Here is a 16,692-nt window from a genome sequence, read left to right as displayed (position 1 = left end):
TTAACAGGTCCCACTGCTCTCAGGAGGGACTCTAGCCCCCACTGTTGTCCCTCCAGCATCCCCTGAGACGGAGTGGCTTATTAAAGTGCTTCCTCCACCACCCCCACAATGCAGTGCTCTGAGACTTTCTAATGGATGAAATGTGTTTTCTTGCTCACATCTCCCACAGGGACACTGGCAGCCCCATTCTTACCCATTCATTACACTTCTTAGATGAAAGGTACTGTGCATACCAAAGCTCTTTCTGATCTACTATTATTAAACAGAAAAAGACCCTCCGGAATGAACATGTGCCACACAACTAGCCCATCAGAGCAATGTGATCATACAGTCCCTTTTGGGTGGAAGCCTTCAAAAACCAATCTGTGTTCAGCATCCTTGCTTCATTTTTCCTAAATATTAAGAGGAGATTCTGATGGATCGCATGGTGACCATAGTTAACAATTCTGTCTTATATACTTGAACGTTGCTGTGAGAGTAGAGCTTTAATGGTCTCACCATAACGACAACGAATGGTAATTACATACGGCAGGGGATGTGTTAACTAACCACATTGTGATAAAGACTTTGCAATATGTACATATATGAAATCATCACATTGTATTCCTTAAACATATTCAATAGTATACAAGAGTTTAGGGCCCAGATGAAACTAGAGTTCGTACCAGCATGTCAATATCAATATAGATACGTGAATGTCAATTACATCTCAATAAAGCTGGAGAAAAAAGGAGATTCTGATGCTTTAACCCATCTAAAACAAGGATCTTATAATAACTACTTTAGAAATACCCAACTGGTACCAGAAAATAGGGATTTTACTTTGGGTGGCCAACTATACTAAGGGGTTTCACCGCGATGTGGGGCTATCAGTGCTAAAATCAGGCAAGCCCACAAGCCCATGGGGCAAAATAGACAAGTTGGTCACCCTCATTTCACTGATAACATTGTCCACATTTCATACCAACTACCCTTTGTTCTTCAACTTGCAACCATAAGTTCTTACTTAGTACTTAGCGCTAGAATCTGCAAGCAGAGGTAGAAGATTAAGAAACCAAATCCCTGTCCTTAGGGAATGTGGGATTTGGAAGTAGTCAACTGGGTCTCAGATGAGCTTGATTCAGCTAGACACAGTCATGCTGTGAAGACAAGACTGGAAATCAAAGCAGGTGGACCCTGAACTTGCCAATTAAAAAAAGGGGGGGGGGATCCCAGAGGGTTTTTTTGTACCTCTGCCTCCTTGGGGTGATTTAGAAAACATAATATAGACAACGTTTTATTTATTTGATATTCAACTAAGTTTAAAGCAGAAGAGGGATTCGGATATTACCACATTGTCCATTATTTCTCTTTAGTTGTCATGTGCTGCAGGACAACAATTTGTTAGCTCAACAAAATCACACGGTTATATGTGGTCTATATACTTTCCCTCTTTTCTGCCCCTCCCAAGAAAACCTTCAAACACTGTGACTGCTAGGCACTTGCACCGAAGAAAAAAAAATCTTACTTTAGAAGCAAATGCCATATTTCAGGTATTAGGAGCCATTTCAGTTCAAAGCCCCACTTTTCTGTGGTCCAGAGTTTTTCAAACATGTATGGCAGATATTTTTAGTACCTGTCATCCCAAAGCCCTTTTTAAGTTACTGTGGCTTCAGAGACAGATTACTTGATACCCCTTTAGGGACAGGACACGGCGACTGTTAAGCAAGTGCCCAGCCACGTCTCTCAAATATTTAGGTAAAGAACTGAAAAACAATATTTTTGGTTGAAACTAAAGAGAACTGTAATGATCTGCTCTGAATTTTTGCTAAGCTACCAAGCCAGAGACACATTCTTTTGAGTAAACCTTTAATGACTATAAAGCTGGGGTTGGTTTGACACTTTCTCTCAAATTTACACGGTCCTTTGACCTCTGAGCAAAATGTTTCAGTTCTACACCCCGGTACCAAGTCTTGATTCATCTAGGCCCCAAGCTCCCGTAGTTTCTGAGAAGGACTTCTAACACCTTTATGTAGTGTTGGCTATAAAACCGACATTCTAACCTTAGAGGTGGTCTGAGGGTGATTTCTCTTCAAAGAAACGTTTGTCCCTTAAGGCATGACGACAGATCCTGATATGTTTCCAGCCATCCCTGTCCATCTTCACAGACCACTTTGTAGTCTACAGGTTGTAGACCAGAGACATAATGACTTGAATGTATGGAGACGTGTATACACACGGACTCGATTATTTTGATGTTCCAAATGAAGTCTAGGATTTCAAGTGCTAGCCCATTTTCAAACCATAGCTCAAAGTCACATCTTCTATGAAGACTTGCCTTGGGCCCTAGAAAGGGCCTCCTTTCTTTCACCAGGATCTCTTTATAGTCTTTCCTACTTTGTATTATAATTTTTAGTTTGTAGCCTCACTGGAGCACGTGTTCCTTGCCAGCAGTGGCTCTTTCAGCTCCGGTCTCGGGCTTATTCACACACTTGGTAAGGAGTTGTTAAGTGCATACATGAGGTCTTTAAGACACAGTCACTACCCCCATCCCCCGCTGTGTAACTGCCTCCAGGTTCAGGTGCACCTGGCTCTACTCACTTGGCTTCCTCCAAGTCTTCAGTTCTCTGAGTGGTGTCATCTGCATACTTCATCCTCCACTGCACCATTTCGGCATTGCCTTTGGATAGAGCCCGGAGCAGCTCAGCCTTGGCCTCTTGTTCTTCCTCGTATTGCTCTTGGAGAAGGTCACGGTCATGCTTGGCTGACTGCAGGGCCTGGGCCAGGGCACTCTGTGACTTAAAGGACACAACACACGTTAAAAAAAAAAAGAAAGAAAGAAAAGAAAAGGCATCACTACCATTAACAACGAAACGCTTGGAGGTGACATCATTTTTTTTTTTTTTTAGATAAGGTTAATAACAACCTGTCACAAATGCAAGCTGAACCTGAACCTAGTAAGATAATACCAGGGAAAGAATTGGGGACAAGAAAGGATAGAGTATCTAATTGCTGCCGGTATAACAGGGAAGAGAGTTCTATTTAGGGAAATGCCTGCCTGACTATGTGGGCTGCAGCAATAGGCAGCCCTGGAGTTCAGGAAATAGTGGGGGAGGCAAAGGTAGTAAGAATATTCCCTACCATCTAGGCAATAAGATTTATATTTAGCCCTATATAAGGTTCAGATGTTATTTGGACTAAAAAGGATCACTGAGATTTGGTCCAGCTTTATGTTCACTAATGAAAAAACAAAATCTTTTATTTCACATGTAAATCTCTGAATACTATCTCATCGTTTTAAACCAGCACTATCCAATGGAACTTTTTAAAAAAAATCTTAAATAGGAAGAGAGAGAGTGAGTGGAGGAGAGGGGAAGACGGAGAGAGGGAGAGAATCTCATGCAGGCTCCATGGAGCTCCACGTGGGGCTCAATCCCACAACCCTGGGATCATGACCTGAGCCAACATCAAGGGTCAGACATTCAACTGACGGAGTCACCCAGGTGCCCCTCCAATAGAACTTTCTGTAGTGATGAAAACACTTTACATGTGTACCATCCAATATGGTAACCATAGCCACATGTGGCTATTAAGCACTCAAAATGAGCTTAGTACAATGTGTGGTCAAAACTGAATTTTAATTTTAATTAATGTAAATTTTAATTTAGATAGCCACCAGTAGTGCCGTAGTGGCTACCATACTTTTTGGACAGCAGAACTCAGTTTAGTGAAAATTTCTGCCATTTATATAGTGGTCTAGTTAACCTAGAGGCCTCATTCCCAAGAGATAATCTAGTCGAGTGGAAAGAACCTAGTCTAATGGAGTCCCTGCCAGTCCTCATGGGTCCTCTGCACATTAGAAAGAAAGCATCTTCTCAGGTGGAAGCAGCTCTGAGAGCAAAGGCTTAGTTAAAGGCAGCCTCAGCCAGAGGGAAGGGAAGGAGGAGCAACAATACACATCGACCCTGAGAAGGACAGAGGTTTTGAAATCCAATAAAATTGGCTTTAAATTGCCTACCTCTTATATATTTATTGAGCACCTGTTCAAGATATTAGTGTTTACAGAAGTGAGTGAGATGCAGACAAAGTCTTTCCCCTATGGAACCATAAAGGAGTGAGTGGGTACACAAAACAAACATATAAACAAGTTAATTTTTTAAAAAAATGCTGACAGCAGAAAGAAACTAAAACAGAGTGACACAATGTAGAATGTTTGGCTTATTCTCATCATTGCCCAAAGCCCTTGAGGATGGACCTGTACGCAGTGGAAACAGCAGCTAAGAAAGTCCTACGGCAGGAATAATGGTGGTTTGTTTAAGAGGCAGAGAGGCAGCCTGGGCGGCTGGAGGGGAGGAAATGAGAGAAGCAGATGTATGACGCGAGGTCACAGGAGGAAGCTGGAACCAATGCAAAGGGGCCTCATAGGCCAGCTGGAAGCCACTGGGAAGTCAGCCAGAGATCTTCCAAAGTATAAATTAAATCATCTCACTACCTGCGTCAATTCCTTTACTGTCTACTACTAGCTGTATGACCTTGGGCATGTTATTTTTCTTCTCAGAACCTTGGTTTTTTCATATAAAAAGATATAAGTCTACCGGTTTCATAGGACTTACATGAAGATTGAAATAACACGAGTGAAGTATCTAGCAGAATGTCTGATGTACAAACCATGGTGGTCATTTAAAAATGTACATATAATATTAGGGCGTCTGGGTGGCTCAGTAGGTTAAGCAACCAACTCTTGATTTGGGGTCAGGTTATGATCTCATGGTTCGTGAGTTCGAACCCTGCGTTGGGCTCTGCACTGATGACATGGAGCCTGCTTGGGATTCTCTCTCTCCCTCTCTGCCCCTCCCCCACTCACTCACCTGAGCGTGTGTGCTCCCTCTCTCTCTCTCTCTCTCTCTCTCTCTCAAAATAAACAAACATATAAAAAATAAAAATGTGTACATAATATATAAAACAAGGAGAGTGGAGGGAATAAAATAAAATATTTAAGAATAGAAGTCTATAGTCTCAATGACCTTCACCTCAGAGTAGATGCCTTTGTAGTGAGATTACTAATAAGCGAGGCACTTTGGGGTGTTAGCAACAAGGTGCCTTGAATATGAATGAAGAATTAACTTGAAATAACCAGAGCTCAAAGAATTTCTCTCTCATAGGCTTTCACCTTAAAGAGCCACTTTCACTGGGGTCACCTGCTAGCAACATTATATATCCTCTTAGGAAGAAATGACCAGAAGAAATGACCACTATGTATAATTTATTGACAACTTAAAAGTAATATTGAAGTAAGTCAGCCTCATTTATTTCATTCTGGTCCTTTATTTAATTTAACCTCTGGGTGCAATTCAGAATCGAAGATCCATAAAGAGCCTTGCTGACTTACTGTTCAAGTAATAATGCAAAATGGAAATACACAGTTTGCTTGCTCTAAATCTGACAAACTAGACAAGGAATTTGAATCACTGAGGAAGATCCTTCAGTGATCAAGGCCCTTCCCAGCACATACAAGGTCCACCATGTTCTTTTTCCCACAACTTCTGAGGCACTTTCCTCTCTTCTTTTGTATGGGAAGATATTGAAACTGCCCCATCAAGCGCTAGTATTTTTTTACACATACAGTCAAGCTACTGGTGAGAAGTAATAGATGCATTACTTTGGACTCCTCTTCCAGTTGCCCTTTTAGTTCTTCTATCTGTCGAGTGAGGCTGCTCTTCTCCCTGGAAAGTTGGTTTATCAGAGCCTCCTTTTCTCCCAGCCTCCTTAGGAGCTCTCCTATAGAAAGATTTCACAAAGTAAGTTAATCATGGCCTTCCTCCTCATCCACTATCTCCTCACTTAACTCGTTCACTTGAAGGGCAACCACAATGACTCCTACAACATACTTATAATACTTAAAAAGGTCTGAGAGTTCGGTTATCAGCAGCACCATAGCAATGTTCCATTCCAGGACTCACAAAAGAGCCCTGATAAAGAACTGATTTTTAGCAGTGAGTCTGAGTCAATAACAGGTAATATTAGCTACCATATGTTGAGAATCTTCTATGCAGTAGGTACTACTATCTAGTTAAATTCTCATAACTCCTTGATTATTTCGGTACTTTATTACCCACATTACAGAAGGGAAACCAGGGAGACTTACTTGAATATGATGGAGACACAGACATGCACAGACAGTAGTTGGTGAAGGTAGATTCAAATTAAGCTTTTAACCCTGAAGAACACATTCTTTTAGGCTATTCTCCCTTGTTCATTTCATGTGGCACTACCAATTTCTGGCTATATAATTTCTAGATAATTACAACTTCTTTGCCTCACTTCTAAAATGAGGACAATAAAAAATTGTTAATGGAAATTAAGTGAGTATGAATGTGTTTTGTGGACTAATTGCTAAATAAATATTAGAAATAGTCATTAAATAGTAGAGGCTCTGACCACGGTGGGGGGGGGGGTGGGATTCCATTATACTGTAGTCTACCCTCTCTGATAGACAGACTGATGATAAGACAGAAATGCCTTGGTGATTAGCAACAGTACCAGATGCTGAGCCAATCATGGGCAGAGGCAGTTGCTCCCATAGTGTCATTAGTATAACACTAAAAGCCCCAAATATTTATGACCCCCATATCTCTTGCTATAAACAAGTTCTAAACTTCTCAGCATCCTAAGGAAGCATTTATTTGGGCTAAAGTAGCAGTTCTCAACCTTTTTGGTCTCAGGAACACTCTGTATGCTTAGAATTTATTAGGTGCCCCAAAGAGATTTTGTTTACATGGATTTTATTTTTAAATCTTTTTTTAAACGTTTTTATTTATTTTTGAGACAGAGAGAGACAGAGCATGAACGGGGGAGGGTCACAGAGAGAGGGAGACACAGAATCCGAAACAGGCTCCAGGCTCTGAGCTGTCAGCACAGAGCCCGACGCGGGGCTCGAACTCACGGACCGTGAGATCATGACCTGAGCCGAAGTCGGACACTCAACCGACCAAGCCACCCAGGCGCCCCACATGGATTTTATTTTTAATAGTTGGTGTATTTGAAAAAGAAAAAACTTAAATATGTATTAATTCATTTTCAAATAATAATAAAAATCTTAGTGATGTGTTAATATGTTAACATAAACAACAATTTTTTAAAGAAAAAAAATTTTTTTCTGTGGTTTTCCAAAACCACAGAAAAGTTAGTGATAAAAACGACATTATTTTACATTTTTAAAAATATCTGCCTTAATAAAAACTAGATTTTCATATTTGTCTCTGAAGTCAATCTATTGTAATACACGGGTTTTATTGAAGTATATGAAGAAAATCCAGCCTGGAAAAGGGAGATGGAGAAGGGAGATGTATTTTACAGTCTTCAGTCTTTTCATTTTTAAAAAAATTTTTCATTGTCTTTTCAGATAATTGTGACTATTATTTGATACAACACCAAAACTCAACAAATAGAAATTTCTCAAGGATTAGTTGCAATGTGTTACTCTGTTACATTAAACTTTATGAGTCCATTTTAAACTTTTAATGGATCTTTCACCCACACACGATTGTATAACATCATGCAGTGGTGATTTGAAAAATATGTGTTCACTGAATTATGCAGATCTTCAAAATGTTGACACATATTCCCTTATACAATATTTAAAACAGCATGTTTGTTAACATCACTTGTGATCTCATCAGAAAAGTCTTTGAGAATTGAAAGCATCAAGCTCATGATGGCATATACAGGCTTTCAGAATCTGATTTTTGCCTACAACTCCAATTTTATTATTGGCAACAAATAATATCAGTTGTTTTCTTTGAAGTGACAGGCTCACTTTGTTCATTTTTGAGAAAATATCTGCCAAATATTTAAGTCAGAACATAGTTTGTCCTTTCAAAGAAATAAGATACTCCCTGCAAACACCTGCTAGCTCGACACAGAACTTAATCACACATCATACTGCAGAGGGGTAAGGCGGTGATGGGTGAACAAGGTGAAGGGAATTCAGAGCACACATTGTGAGGAGCACTGAGAAATGTATAGAATTGTTCAATCACTGTATTATACAGCTGAAACTAACATAACACTATGTTAACTGTACTGGAATTAAAATTTTTAAAACTTCTTTAAAAAAAACAAAATGGAAGTGCTTTAAGCATACTTCTTTTGTTATCAGAGAGAATATTAAAAAGATATATACTTGGGGTCAGGATGTAATAAGATTGATTTTTATTGCTTTATTAAGGACATTCTTACCTAAAACTGACTCCCCCCCAAAACAACTGTATGTATCACTGAATATAATGATTAATAGTACAGTACGGTACCACTGTCTTGATGAGTGTCTTGATGAAGCTCAAGTAGTTTTAATTGTCACTGCTTTTGCAGCATCAATATAAGTGTCAAAAGAACTAAAAAAAAAAGCAATCATTTTAACCTCATAAGCCCCCTTCAAGGGTCTTGATGATTGCTGGTGTTCTGTGGACCAAACTGAAAATCTCTGGGTGACAACATCATATTGAAAAGGAGCCTGAAGAAATGCCAATCCACTAGGGGGTTGAGACTAATATATCACGTATCTTATAGAACACGTACCCACTTCACATGGCTTAATTGATCACATTTACCACTGACTGGCTTTAAAAGCGGAGTTTGATATGTTGACAGGGCAGGGCATGAGACTAGTGGGTAATGGCAAAAAAGCAACAAAAAATCTAGAGCATAGACCCAGTGAGGGGAAAGGAGGTTTGGATAGGTATGTACTTAAAATTTAATTCACACAAAGCCAAAAGGTGAAAATAAGAATTAAAGGAAGGAAAAAAAAGGTCCTTCATCCTGAGCCGAATTATCGCTTCACACCCACTTTCACTCCACTCACTTACCTAGTAATTTCCTCATCAAAAAAGTGAGTAGAAAATTAATGCCAATAACCTAGGGGGAGGTAGGCAGTGCCTATCACAACAATTTTATACAGCACATCATTTAGGGCCAGACATATAAGTATTCTCCAGTCTTGTCACTGGACTGTAGAGTCCACAGACTATGTCCTAAATAGCAGAGAGCAACGTGGGGATTTTATAACAAGGCTAAGTGTCATATACCCTGCTCCCACTATAAGAATCCTAGTCAGTGTCCCTGCTAGAACCAAAAACACTATCTTCTGGGCTTCTAGGTTTATAGTTTTGCCAGCCCATTATAATTTAGCTTTAATTCTAGATTTACTATCTAGAAACAGGTGTCCACTAGCAGAAGGATGTGATACAGTCCAAATGGTCTTTATTCTTTTTGTTAAGTATGTGCCTCTGGGCAAGATTATTGTTTGTTTTCATTGACCTAGGAATTTGAACTCTGGAAATATATTCCTAAAAATAATTCTAATTACAGAGAAACAGCTAGTCACATGCTGTTCACAGCAGAGAAACAAGTCAAGTTCCGAGGCAAGGTTAAGTAAACTATAGTCCCTCTACTTGATGGGTTAGAAGTAGGCATTATAAATGACTAAGTATGAAAGATACAAAAAAAAAAACCTTGTGAAAATTGAAAAAAAGAAAAAAAAACAAAAAAAATTGCCACAATGTAAAAGATTGGGGGGAAAAAACCATGAAACACAAAAAATTATTAATAGTAGCTGAAAGTACAGAGCAAACCTTGGTACATTTTTCTACTTTTTATTTATCAAGTGTTTGTGCAGCACCAATAAGTGGCAGGCATTATTCTAGATGACTGACATATATCAGTGAATAAAACAAAGCTTACATGAAGCTTACATTCTCACAGATGGAGACAGACAAATAAGCACATTTATCATGTCAAGTATGTCGTTTGTTTGAAGGTATTAAATACTCTAAAAAAAGAAGCAGAGAGTGGTTGAGAGCACTCAAATGTTGCCTTCTCAACAAGGCCTATCCTGACGTCCCCAGATATCTGTTTGATTAACCTTCATCTTCGAGTCTCTGGAGAATTAACAGAGTATTCTGGGCAGAGGAAGAGGCTAGAGCAAGACCCTAGGACGCGAGTGTGCCTGGTGTGTTAAAAACTCAGCCAAGGCAGAATGAGAGAAAGGGAAAGTAGTAGAAGAGGTCAGAGAGATAATGAGGGGCCCAATTATGTGGCCTTTGTAGGCTATTGCATAGACTATAGCTTTTACTAAGTATAAAAAAAAGTATGGGTTTATTATTGAAAATAAGAAAAAATGTCTGTTTCAATGAGGTTGACACTATAAAAAGTCATGCCTTACAGGCTGTGGGACAGCCCCTGTCATCTTTTGATCTTGAGAGTTGCTTCCTCCAACCGCGTAGTGCTTTTCTCCTTCCCGAAGGAGAGCTGGGTGGAGCCTCCCAAAGCAGCACGGTGGGGCGGGGGGGGGGGGGGGGGGGGAACCTTTACCAGACAAGAGCATGTCCGTGGACAAGGTTAACCCAGAGACTGCATTCCTCCCCTAGAATCTTTAAATACTCACTCAGTTTCAGTAACTGATTCATCATCTCAGGAGTCCCTCCACCAGGCTGCTGGCACCGAGGCTGGCTCACAAATGAAGCAGCACGTTTACTTACCATTCTCACTCCGTAGCTTTGTCTTCTGTGCTTTTAGGTCATTTGCCAACTGACTCACTTCATCTAGTTTCACATTTGCTTCATTCAAGCGCTCTTCATACAGACTACAGAGCTTCTCAGAGTTAGCCTAGGGTTGAGAATGAAGAGTTGAACATGGCTCATGGAGTTCCTGCCGAATTAGCTGCATAAGAAAGGGAAAGGATGGTTCCTGGGACCCTTGTGCTCTCTTCTGCTCTGAAGACCACAGCTAACATTTGGAAAACTGTATCTTCTAATTTCATCACACACAGTAAACTTAAGGTCTGGTACTTTAAGGAGCCCAAACTTCTTAGGCTGTAGGTGTCATGGAGAAACCCAATTCCCTCCATGTGACCCTCATGTATTGTGACCCTCTCTAGAATTCTTTGCTCTTTTGGAGAAGGAAACATACCAAACACTGATGAAGTACACAGCCACTTTCTGACATTATGTTATATATTTAACTATCTTTCTCTCCCACTAGAATAGGCTTCATGAGAATAGAGATTCTGTTGGATCACAGATAGCCCCCCCCCAAGTGCCTAGAATAGTATGTAGTACATACAAGAAGTTCAATAAACAACTGGGAACATGCAAAGGAGAGGGAGGGAACAGGGGAAGCAGGAAAGAAATCCAAAGTGCTGACTAAGCAGTAGAGGAGAAAGTAGGTAGATCTGAGCTGCAATGGCTTAATGGAAGTTTGAACTGTCAAAGCAACCGCACCCTCTGGATCACTAAGGCTGAAGGCTCAAGGTAACCCTGTTGGGTTAACACTCAATTCTAAACTCCAGCTTCTCAGAATGGGTATTTTGTGCTTGGAGAAAGGGATACGCCATTTGGCCGTTGTACCTCCACCTATTTAAATAACCAACCTAACCATCAGATTTTTGCCACACTCTGAAAGAGAATGATAGGACTTTGAGACTCAAGATTCTAAAATAGGACCAAGAACTGTCAGATGTATAATGGTTGTGTCCCTTTACCTAGCTGTAATTTGCATCCTTGCTATTAATATGGTCAGAAAGGACATCGGTGGTTCTAGAGATCCATAGTTCCATAGGTAGCTGTTTTTGTGTTTTGCTCCTTACATGTATTAAATCTCATTCAATACAACAGTCCCATGGGATCTTTGTTTTTACAATGAGTTCTATGGAAAAGGAAGAATTAAGACAACAAAGAAGGGATCACACCAATGGCATTCCAAGAAAATGGTGACACATGTGAAATCTGGTGGTAAGCCTAATATTCTGAATATTAACATAATTTGTATGATGTAGCAATGGCCAAAGATGAGGAACATTTTTAAGATGTCAGGTTTAGTCCTCTGGGAAACTCCTGAATCTACAAAAACCTTGGAGACCTCCAGCTAGAGCCAACTCTGTGTTGAAGATTGCTCTCTTCAAGCTTACACTAGTGACTATTCTAAACCCCCAGTGAAAAACTACTAGATTACATCTTCTTATATTCCCAAGGCAGTGTATGGTGCTGGACACAAAATAGGTACTTAACATATGTCTAAGACAATCAAATTACTGCCTTAGTGAGAGATTGGCCAACATGCCCACTAAAGTTTACTTAGAGGTCACATTCAAGCTTTCCTTATAATCCCCAACCCCCAAATTTATTTTTTAGCTTGGTGAAGATATTATCCACTGATTAGGAAACCAGTGAAGAGCCAAATCAGGTGCATGCCCATTTGGAGGCTTATAAGGAATGTCATGTAGTTCAAGCTCAAAGATGTTCCATAGCACACCCAGGCTTGCTGGTGAGTATGCAGCCAAACTGGGCAGAGATTCAATGACCAGCTTCTCATACAATGCCATCAGCATCATGTAGGATAGAGCACTGATGTTAAGTGTCAGGCACATTCAGTTATCCATACTCTCCACTTACTACTTTAAAAAGGCTGTAGTATTGATAAATGTAACAGTCTTTAGATGGTCGGAAATGTCTACTTATATTTCATATGTTGAATAGGTTTGCTCTCACTCCTAAAAGCAATTTTACAAAGTTGGCACACTGATTTTTTTCAACAAAATATCCCTTAAAAGTTCAGATTGACTCTTTTCTATAAACGAGAAGACAGAATCAGAAAGGCTAAACATCTTGTCCAAATTCACAGAGCTAGTGAGTATTAGAATTAAGATTTGAACTGATAACTGCCTGTACAGAGGCAAAAAAAAAAAAAAAAAAGCCAAAACTAGACTCCTAAGTATCTGTTATATGAAGTAGTAATAACAAAGGGAATGTTACATTGACATCCAGTTGGCTCATATTGTCATGAGTCCTGAGTGCCAGAGGAAACAGGATAAAAATATGGTAACTATGTAAACCATCTTTATTTTATGTTGTCTCCAATAATAAATGACCCATTAACTGGGCCAGGAAGAAGACATCCAGGTGTGAGAAATAGCACTTCTGTTTATGGCCCTGAATATTCTATGCTATGCATCTGTTTGCTGAGGGTGAAAGAACACAGAGCTCTATAAGACAACTTAGTCAATGGTGTGTGGAAATGGCTAGCAAAGGAGCCAGAGAATCCCCAGTTTTTAAGAGACTCCTGTGTAGTAAAGCCCAGCTGGGCTGTGCATATCTGCAGTGCATGCAGCCACCTGGGCAGACAGAAAAGGCATGCGCTCTGAGGCATAGCTTCAAATGGTAGGTATTGATGGGCCATGTTAACCATTGGCATAGCGTTTTCTACTTACAATGTATTTTTATAAGCAGGATCTGCAAAAGACAATGAAATTATTTATCTAAAGGTAGTCTTTACAGGGTATATCATTCAAATGGTTGTACCTTCAAAAGAATGCATAAATATAGGCATTAATTTTGATACTAGGAAAGAAAAGGTTAATGGAATAATGTACATTCATCTTATAGCTGATTCTTAAAATGCTGCCTAAAAATGCTGTCTCCCAGAAATGCAGGAACCAATGGGAATTCAAAATAATCAAGATAATTGTGAGATTGACTATAACTTCTAAATTTCCCTGGGCTTCTCTGTCAGCATAATATGCTTTTTGAAAATGCTTCAGTTTCCACTGTACCACTGAGTATTGGCATTCCTGGCATTATAATTCAGAAAAAGATGAAATAAACAGTTCAAGAAAAATTTCAGTATAATACATATGCCTATGAGAATGAACATAATCAATTTATCCCACCAGGAAATATTTAAGGTAGCAGCACAATGTGGCCACACACCAACATAAACAGAATTTGGAGTCAAGGCCCATCTCTGCCATAATTGTATGACCTTGGATAGTCACTGAATCTATGTGCCACAGAATTCCCAAAAGGCATATATAAAAGTTAATGCTAGTACTTGAGTATACAGGTTATGCATATCATGTAGTAAACATGAGTAAAATAAGACCTAGTTTCTGCCCTAGAGATGCTTTCTATTTAAGCAAAGTTAAAAGACTATATAATGCAGCAATACAAGAGGGATCCCAAAAGTGCTATAGTAATTCTGAAACAGATAAAGTTTTAATATGGGAAGTTGAACTTGAGCATTCCAGGGAGAGGGCTTAGTTTGGAAAAGGCACATTGGTGGGAAAAGATATTTGGTGAAAGGCAAGCATGTTAGCTTGGCTGAAATGGAAGGTCCATGAAGCAGTAATGGAATCTAAAATTGGCAGGACAGATTGGGTCAGATCACAGGCCATAGGGTACCTTGAAAAGCAGCAATTTGGAGTTCACTGTTAAGCAGGGACATGCCTCTATAAAGCCATGTCTAGAAATATTCATATGGATACTATATGGGATAGATTGAGAAAAGAAAAACTAGAAGCAAAAAAATAATAATAATTTGGGAAACCACATTAATAGTCAGTTAAAAGGTAATGAAAGTCCTACCTGTGTGTGGGTATGGAATGGAAAACTGTAAGACAGTGAAGAATTGACCTGCTGCAAGAATTGAATGGAAAGCAAAGAACAAGGGAGGAAACACATAATCAATTACAGGCTTTAAGCCTGGGTGATGGGAATAAACAGGGTGTCAGTGACAGAAATGTCCAGAAGAAACACTAGATTCAGAAGAAGGTGATAAGCTTGGTTTTAGACATGCTAATCTGAGTAAAGGAAGACATTACTGATCTTTGAAAAAACAATTTAAGAGAATACTTTTAAGCAATGTAGGGGAAAGAAAAGACACTGAGGGAGTTATAGGAGTGAGGAGGTAGTGAGTGCTAGTGGGTGGTGGGTACTAGTCTCCAAAGATGACTCCCCAGTGAGCCATACCCTCTGGTATTCATACCTTTGTGTAGACCCCTACCTGTGACTTATAACTGAATCACTCCACTGCATTGTAAGTCTGCCTCACAAGAATTGTTGCAGCTTCTGCCTTGGTCTCTTGTAATACTTGCTTTTGTTCCCTAAATTGCCTTGTAAGAAGTCCAAGTCCTCTGTGGCTGCCATGCTGTGAGGAAACCCAAACTAGGCACATGGTGAGAGAGATTTCCATTTAGCCTCCAGCTGTTCTGGTTGTCCCAGCTCAGGAGCCAGACATGGGAATGAATAAACCTTCAGATGACTCCAGTCTCAACTGCCACCTGAGCTAAGCCAGTCAACCCCAGAACCAAGGGAGATGATAATAAATTGCTATTTCAAGCTACAAGGTTTAGGGATGATTTGTTATACAGCAATAGATAAATAGAACAATACTCTTTGGTCAAGGAGACAGATTAAGGCAGATATAGATATACCTTGCTTTCCTTCTCCTAGTGTCTGAGGAAAAGTCTTTTTTATTTTGGTTTGTTTTGCAATGGGTGAGTAATGGTTATGTGGAAAAATATTTTATTCTTTGGGACAAGAAGGAAAGAAATGGATGAGTGTAAGAAAAATATAAGGTGAAGAGAGAAGTTATACTGAATGGTCTTGATTTTATCAGTTAGGTCTTACCATTTATTGAAAAGGATTTAGAAAGTCAGGGTTAGAATCTGAGGGAGGATTTTGTTTAAAATAAAACAGAAGGTGAATTAGAAGAATAAAGAACTTCTGAGCCGCAATGAAATTCTAGAGGAAATTGGAAAGTATGAAATTCATACCTAATTAGTATGGATTTATGGTGAACCTATCAACAGTTTTATGACTATGACTTCCTACTAAGATATGCAGAAACAGAAGAATTCCTGAGGATAAACAAGAGGCAGAGAAAACTATAAAGAGTAAGGACTTCTAGAGTCTCATTTGGGCTGAGGAAAGCAAATGAAGCCTACAGGGCATGGAGAATGCATGCTTTCATTGCTGAGAGAAAGATGAGTCCATATAAAAGGCAGAATACAGATGAGATAGAGGAGAGAGTACTTAAATCCTTACTAGATTTATATTCTAAGATAATTGGCAGGAAGAGTGGAGAGAAAGAGAAGGAAAAGCAGGATGTTTGTGTTTCTTTCTACCCAATGTGGTTTTTTAAAGGGAATTAAGGCTAAATATTTTAGGAGTCATCAGTATCTCTGAAGAAATGCTGCATTTTTCTGGCCATGGTCCATGAAAGTTGAGCTTTATTTTTGGTTTGTCTCTTTCCCAGATAACTTCCCAAATTCTGCTCACAAGCAGAATGTGATACTGGCTATAGTCATACCTTGGAGATGTTGTGGAGTCAGTTCCAGACAAGTGCAATAAAGGTAGTATCACAATAAAGTGAGTCAGTGAAGTTTTTGGTTTCCCAGTGCACACAAAAGTTATATTTACCCTATACCGTAGTCTATTAACTTCACATTAGCATTATGTCTTTAAAAAAGCAATGTGTATGCCATAATTTAAAATACTTTATTGTTAAAAAATGCTAACCATCATCCGAGCTTTCAATGAGTCATAATCTTTTTGTTGGCGGAGGGTCTTGGCCTCAACGTTGATGGCTGCTGACTGACCAGGCTGCTAGTTGCTGAAGGCTAGGGTGGCTGTGGCAATTTCTGAGAATAAGACAACAATGAGTTTTGACACATCATTTGACTCTTCCTTTCATAAATGATTTCTGTGTAGCATGTGATGCTGCTCGATAGCATTTTACCCACAGAACCTCCTTCAGAATTGGAGTCAATCCTCTCAAACCCTGCTGCTGCTTGATCAACTAAGTTTACATCATATTCTACATCCTTTGTTGTCATTTCAATAACCTTCACAGCATCTTCACCAGGAGTAGGTTCCATCTCAA

At 39.4% G+C, this 16,692-nt stretch overlaps 1 protein-coding gene across 1 annotated transcript in view; it reads right to left on the bottom strand.

The window, feature by feature from the left end:
- MYH15 (myosin heavy chain 15) overlaps nucleotides 1-16,692 on the bottom strand; it is a 146,815-nt gene that overhangs the window by 46,013 nt on the left and 84,110 nt on the right. Inside the window, exons 28-30 of the mRNA XM_058731500.1 lie at nucleotides 10,515-10,641; nucleotides 5,639-5,757; nucleotides 2,581-2,777 (exon numbers count right to left, since the gene is read on the bottom strand). Coding sequence (XP_058587483.1) covers nucleotides 2,581-2,777; nucleotides 5,639-5,757; nucleotides 10,515-10,641 — 443 coding nt within the window. The remainder of the gene's footprint in view (nucleotides 1-2,580; nucleotides 2,778-5,638; nucleotides 5,758-10,514; nucleotides 10,642-16,692) is intronic.

The sequence above is a fragment of the Neofelis nebulosa genome, chromosome 5 (genome assembly GCF_028018385.1).
Source record: "Neofelis nebulosa isolate mNeoNeb1 chromosome 5, mNeoNeb1.pri, whole genome shotgun sequence".
Taxonomy (NCBI): domain Eukaryota; kingdom Metazoa; phylum Chordata; class Mammalia; order Carnivora; family Felidae; genus Neofelis; species Neofelis nebulosa.
The sequence above is the reverse complement of the archived record's forward strand: the minus strand, read 5'-3'. Positions and strand labels throughout refer to the sequence as shown.